This window comes from Cryptosporidium hominis (assembly GCF_000006425.1).
Source record: "Cryptosporidium hominis TU502 chromosome 1 CHRO011110, whole genome shotgun sequence".
Lineage (NCBI taxonomy): Eukaryota > Apicomplexa > Conoidasida > Eucoccidiorida > Cryptosporidiidae > Cryptosporidium > Cryptosporidium hominis.
In genome coordinates, this window is record NW_667055.1 from 1 (window position 1) to 6,088 (window position 6,088).

At 26.3% G+C, this 6,088-nt stretch overlaps 3 protein-coding genes across 3 annotated transcripts; 1 reads left to right on the forward strand and 2 right to left on the reverse strand.

Annotated features, from left to right (window-relative positions):
- Nucleotides 1-404: 404 nt before the first annotated feature.
- On the reverse strand, nt 405-1,229 carry Chro.10380 (phosphatidylinositol-glycan-class c). Its single annotated transcript, XM_660596.1, has 1 exon — nt 405-1,229. One exon carries the CDS (start codon nt 1,227-1,229, stop codon nt 405-407), a length of 825 nt encoding a protein of 274 aa, XP_665688.1.
- A 1,234-nt stretch (nt 1,230-2,463) lies between these two features.
- Nucleotides 2,464-3,846, reverse strand: Chro.10381 (AAA-family ATPase). Its single annotated transcript, XM_660597.1, has 1 exon — nt 2,464-3,846. The coding sequence occupies one exon, from the start codon at nt 3,844-3,846 to the stop codon at nt 2,464-2,466; it is 1,383 nt and encodes a 460-aa protein (XP_665689.1).
- Nucleotides 3,847-4,270: 424 nt separating this feature from the next.
- Nucleotides 4,271-5,404, forward strand: Chro.10382 (hypothetical protein). Its single annotated transcript, XM_660598.1, has 1 exon — nt 4,271-5,404. The coding sequence occupies one exon, from the start codon at nt 4,271-4,273 to the stop codon at nt 5,402-5,404; it is 1,134 nt and encodes a 377-aa protein (XP_665690.1).
- The last annotated feature ends 684 nt before the right edge of the window (nt 5,405-6,088 follow it).

Sequence of the window (6,088 nt, forward strand, 5' to 3'; positions counted from 1 at the left end):
AATGTTGGTGGGATTCCTGTTTTTTTGGAGAATCAAAATTGGATTTATCTCAAGTTCAAGGTAGAAAGAATTTCAGAGATTGTGATGAACGAACAAAATCTGAAATAATTAAATTAATAAGTAACAATAATAATAATAATAATAATTTTGATATTCATCAAGTTTTAAAAGAATCATGGAATAAAGAAAACTCTCCATTTCAAGGAATTGAATACGATCCAAAGTTGGTACAAAAATTGATAGGTCCTAATATAAATCAAAATATAGAGAAAAAATGAAATAAAAGAAAAAAATAAGAAAATAAAATTTAAATGATTATTTATAATTAAAAGTATAGAAATATTTATCTATGCATGCATAAATATATGCATGCAAATATAAGTATTTATCCACCAGACTTACAGCTATTCATTAATTGTTGCAACATCCCAGGGACCGAATATAACATTTTTATAATTTAAACCACAATAAACATATAATATAGTTCCGGAAACGATTACAGCACAAATAATGGTGTAAACAATATTAAGTGGATAATATAAAAACCAAATTGGGGTAATAGATGTAATTGGCGTTAGTACATAAAGGTAAACCTTTGGTAAATTATTCCATAAATTATGTCTTACCATTCTGCTAAAATATAAAATATGTATACTGAAGCATAGAAAAAAGTAAACTTGTATATTATTTTCAAGTCTAGATGCAAGTAATATGGATCCAAGCATTGAAAGGTTTAATGCAACAACATCGGTATTTTGATGTTCAATTTCTTTCAGGTCCTTGTAAATAATTGTATAGTCATGTGATAAAAGGTAAAGTAAAAAAGCTATAGTACAAAGCGCAATAATTGTATCGTCGCTGAAAGAAGCTGTTAATGTGATTAATATAGGTGAGACCAACCATAAGAATCCAAAAATTACAAGTAAATTAACGTTAGGGGAGATAAAGATATACATAATTGATAATAATGAAAGATCAAGTAAAGCCAGAAATTCAAAGCTTAAAAATCCAATATAAAGATTATACCAAATTAATATAGTTTGAATAAGTAGTCCAAGCACTTGAAGTACACCAATTAATCTAATTAGTATATCATAATAATTATGTTGAATACTTGTAATGTGCGTTACATTATATTTTAAATATTCTTCATAATTATCATTATCGTCAATTGAAATATCATTTGGAGAACCTTCTTGGAACTCTCTATATAAAACTTTATGAACCATATAAATTAATTAATGCAGAAGCTATTCACGACAATCGCTTGATCAATTGTAGTATTAATATAATCCAAAATATTCATTCAATTATCCAATATTAATAATTAGAAACTTAATTAATCATTTATTTATTTACAAAATTGATCAATTCATGTATTGTATGTAATGATATTAAAATTAAATGATTCTTTAATTACATATAAAAGATTAAATATTTCATTATATTTAAATCGTATGTGATCAATTTACTAATAAATATTTATTAGTAAAAAATCAAGTTCATATACAGAAAGCTATATTAAATTCAACAAATTTCCATGTTAAAGATCTTTAAGTAATTAATAATTTTTTTTGTATTATTTAAGAGCAAATATTATTTTTTTAATTTTTTTTATTATTATTATTTTAATTATTATTAATATTATTATTAATAATATTATTATTTATTACTATAATAATATCAATATTATTATCTCCTCATACTTTTCTTGTGTTAATGCTACCTTGATTTGCCCTTTATTCTGTCCCCCATCCCAACCTTAACCTCTGCAGATTATACTAATAAATCACAGTGGAGACTAGACGTGGCGCAAAGGACTCTTTGTGTTGGGTAAATATGTGGGGCAACGCAGATTCTATGTGGATGTCAGAAGTGACGTGTTTGGTTTTGAGCCGGTATAGGGATTTGATTAATTGCATGTAGAACTATGTGGACAATTTTTTTAAAAAAGATGCATGTGAACATGCATGCATAGATGCGAAAAAAAAATAATAATAAACGGAGTGGATTTCTCAGTAATTATTGAGAAAAAGAACTACAAAGATAAGTTGGAAATAAGAGAATTAAAAAAAGAGAATAATAATAATTAATTGTAAAAACTTGGGATAATGTTAATATCAGAGACGAGTGCAACAAGCACAATGAAATATCAACAAAGATCCGATAATTGTATTTAATATAGGCATGACTTAGCACCATAAGATCAGTGAACTCTCAAATTGTTTTTTTATTCAAGAAATTATCAATTACAGTGACTCTGTATGCCAAAAAATTAAATGAATGCAAATTAATATTTATGAGAATAAATTTGTATTTATTGAAAATGGAGTTGACTGTTTTTTTAAAATAATTTTTGTTATTCAATTAAAATTTGGTCTTTAAAAACAATGAAGTCACATTTTAATGGGTAATAAGTATTAAAATATACATTAAAGAAATGAAAAATTGTAATTTTTACTATTATTCACCAGAAAGTCCAAATTTATTAGTCCACTCAGTGAATTTATCAATATCAAGATTTGTAATTGAAGATTTAGTTTTTGATAATACATGAATAAGGTCAGATTTAGTTAATTTTGGAGGTAAAAGCTGGTTGTTCGGGATATCATAAAGTGAAGTTTTTCTATATAGTTCTTTATCATAATGATCAATATTTGAAGGTTGGGAACAAGGAGTCCAATAAATCTTAAAATTTTCAGCATTATTATTATTAGTGATTTCATCATTATTATTCATTATAACAACTTTTTTAAACCAATTGGATTCACTACATTTACGTATTGGTTCAAATAAAGCATCTTTAATTAATATAGAGACATCGCTGGAACTATAACCATGAGTCATTTTTGCTATATAATTAATATCATCATCAATTAAAGAATGATTAATGGATTTTAAACCATTCTTAATCAACAATACACGAGATTCTTCATCTGGAAGTGGAATATAAATTCTTCTTTCAAATCTCCTACGAATTCCTGAATCAATTTCCCAGGGTATATTTGTAGTACCAAGTACTAGAATGGGCTTAAAATTGTTATTAGAATTTGAATTTACGCCATCCATTTGAACAAGAAATTCTGTTTTAATACGTCTGGTTGCTTCATTTTCTTGCTCATTACGGCTACTACATAAACTATCAATTTCATCAATAAAAATGATAGAAGGAGCTCTTTCTCTAGCAACATCAAATAAAGCTTTAATTAGCTTTTCTGATTCACCTTGCCATTTACTAGTAAGATCAGCACTAGAAATGGAAAGAAATGTACCCTTCATTTCAGTTGCACAAGCTTTAGCAAGAAAAGTTTTTCCAGTACCTGGTGGTCCATATAAAAGAATGCCTTTCCAAGGCTTTAATTTTCCTTGAAATAATTCAGGAAATTTGGCTGGTAGAATTACTGCTTCTTTAAGAGAAGTTTTTGCTTGTTCAAGTCCTATAATATCATCCCAAGAGATATTTGGGCTTTCCATTAAAATACAACTACGGATTGCATCTTTAAGAGGATCATTAATATTTGATGGATTTTGGGAACTTTTAGAAATATTTTCTGAAGATGAAGATGAGGATAAACCTGATGTTGAAGTTGAAGCTAAATTTGGATTAGAAATGGTTTTTGATCCTTTTCCATTGTTATTAATCAAATTCTTTATTTGTTCAGCTCTGGAAACTAATTGTTCCATTCTAGTAAGAAGAACTTTTTTAACTCTTTCATCATTTTGATATTTACAAATATGGTCCCATTTTTGAAGAGCTGAAATATATATATTCAATGCTTCTTCCAGATTCCCAATCTTTTCTTTTTCAGTACCTTGTTTAATGAGATCCAGAATATTGTTAATCATTTCAAATCATTTTTTTTAAATTAAAATAATAATCAGCTTTAAGAATAAAAGTAAGTAATAATAACAATAATAATCTTTCAATAATTTACAGTTACTGGTATTGCATTGAAGTTTCTTTTTCTAATTAATTAATTTATTAACTTGGATTTTCAAAATTACTCAAGGCGATTTTTTTTTAAAAAAAAATGGTCAATTATCACTATATTAAATTGGTAAAAGTATTAACAATATAATTATTATTTTTCGTTATTATTATCACATTAATTAATTTTACTAATATTTATTCTTTTATTAAAAAAATTAATATTAATCATTTGGGCGGGCTCAGAGACGTGTATAACATATTGAAAAATACAATAATATTTGATATAAGGTCTAAAATTCAAGTAAGGTATAGGATTAATAAAACTTATAAATTAGAATTATGGCATCTATAGAAGTTTACAGAGAGGCAATAAGAACTGTAATAGAATATGTTTCAACTAAATATGGTCCAGAAGAAGAAACTGTGATCAATATGATACTTGAGTCAAAAGGAATACCAGGTATTTTTAGAGGTCAATCGATACATCCGGTTGAAAATATGATGATTGGTAGGGGCCATGGTATTATGTTAGAGAATTCAATGGATCATGATTCAAGAATACCACCAATTGATACAAATAATAATAATACTGGATTAAATATTATTTCAAGTATGATTCAACCAGCGATGCAGCAGCAGATACAACCAATAATTCATCATCCAATAATTCAACATCCAATTTCACCAGAAATTCAAACATTAATACAATCTCCAATGATTGCACAATCACTTATACAACAACAACAACAACAAATACATTCTTTAACTGCTGGTACTGTTGCATCATCTTCCATTACTATTAATACTAATACAAATACTAATTCTGCCTCGGTATCATCTCCAAATTATTTAGAGCAACCATCTACAACAGTAGTAACAACAACTCATAATTTTCATACTGAAAATTCTGGAGATGAAAAATCAATTTCTTCAGTTGTTGCTGTTGCTAATACTGGATGTAATTCACCTTCATTAACTTCTTCATCATATTCATTCTCATCTTCTTCGGCAGAACCGTTAATATTATCAAATAGTAACACGACAACAACAACAACTACTACTACTACTACTACTACTTCTTCTTTTACCAAAAATAATGACAATAGTATAAATTCTATTATAATTACCAATAATAATGAAAAAGATATTAACAATTCTAATATAATGAATACTCACAATAATATGACAGAGTCAACTACATATAATTCTGAATTATCAAAACAATTAAAAGAAAATTCAAATTTTAATATAGAAACTCAAGTAAGCGATGAAAAGACTAATGAACAGATAAATATAAACAAATTTGATGAGAAAGAAAATGATATTGAAGATATTAGTGAGAAAATAAGAACAATGCTTAGAATGGCAACTAATGTGAATGAATTGAATCAAGCAATTAAGATGGCATATTCTGTTGGTCTTACATATGAAGCAGGTCTAGGTGAAAGAAAACTGAAAAAGTTACTTTGTTAGTTTTCTTTTTCTTTAATAAATACTAATAATATAATTATACAAGTAAAAAAAAATGAATTTATTATAATCTTCTCTTTAACAATTAATTATTAGTTTTATTGTTTTTTATAGTTAATTTATATCTAATCATTTTAATTTCTTTTTTTATAGTTATCCTCTTTCTATATTCTGTGCTTAAAATTGATTTATTACCCACAAAAGAAATGTATTTTTTGCCACTTTGGCGCCAAATGTGTGTAAATTCTTGAAACAAATTATTTTATTGTTTGTAACGTTAATGAAAGGTATCGAATAATTAAAATAAATATTGAATTAATAAGGACAAGTAAAAACAATTGAGGTTGTAGATTTTGTTGAAATTTATATCACAAACAAAATAACAGCTTTTTTCATTGAAATTATAATGAGTAATTTAACATGTCCTTTTGAAATAAAAAGTGATAAGGGTATTTCATTAGGAAAGAGTTTATTTATTGCAGAAGAACAAACTTATGTGGATATTATCCCCAATATAAAGATGGAAAAAAAGTTAATATTTTCAGTAAGTTTAAATTTTTTGGAAAATATCAAGTAAAAATAATTTCGTTTTTAATTTCTAGGTTGAAATTGGAACATTTATACCTGACCTCGAGGGGGGGCTTTTGTACCCACCCTCGAGCCGATGTTTTGTCGNACTGCAGGTCC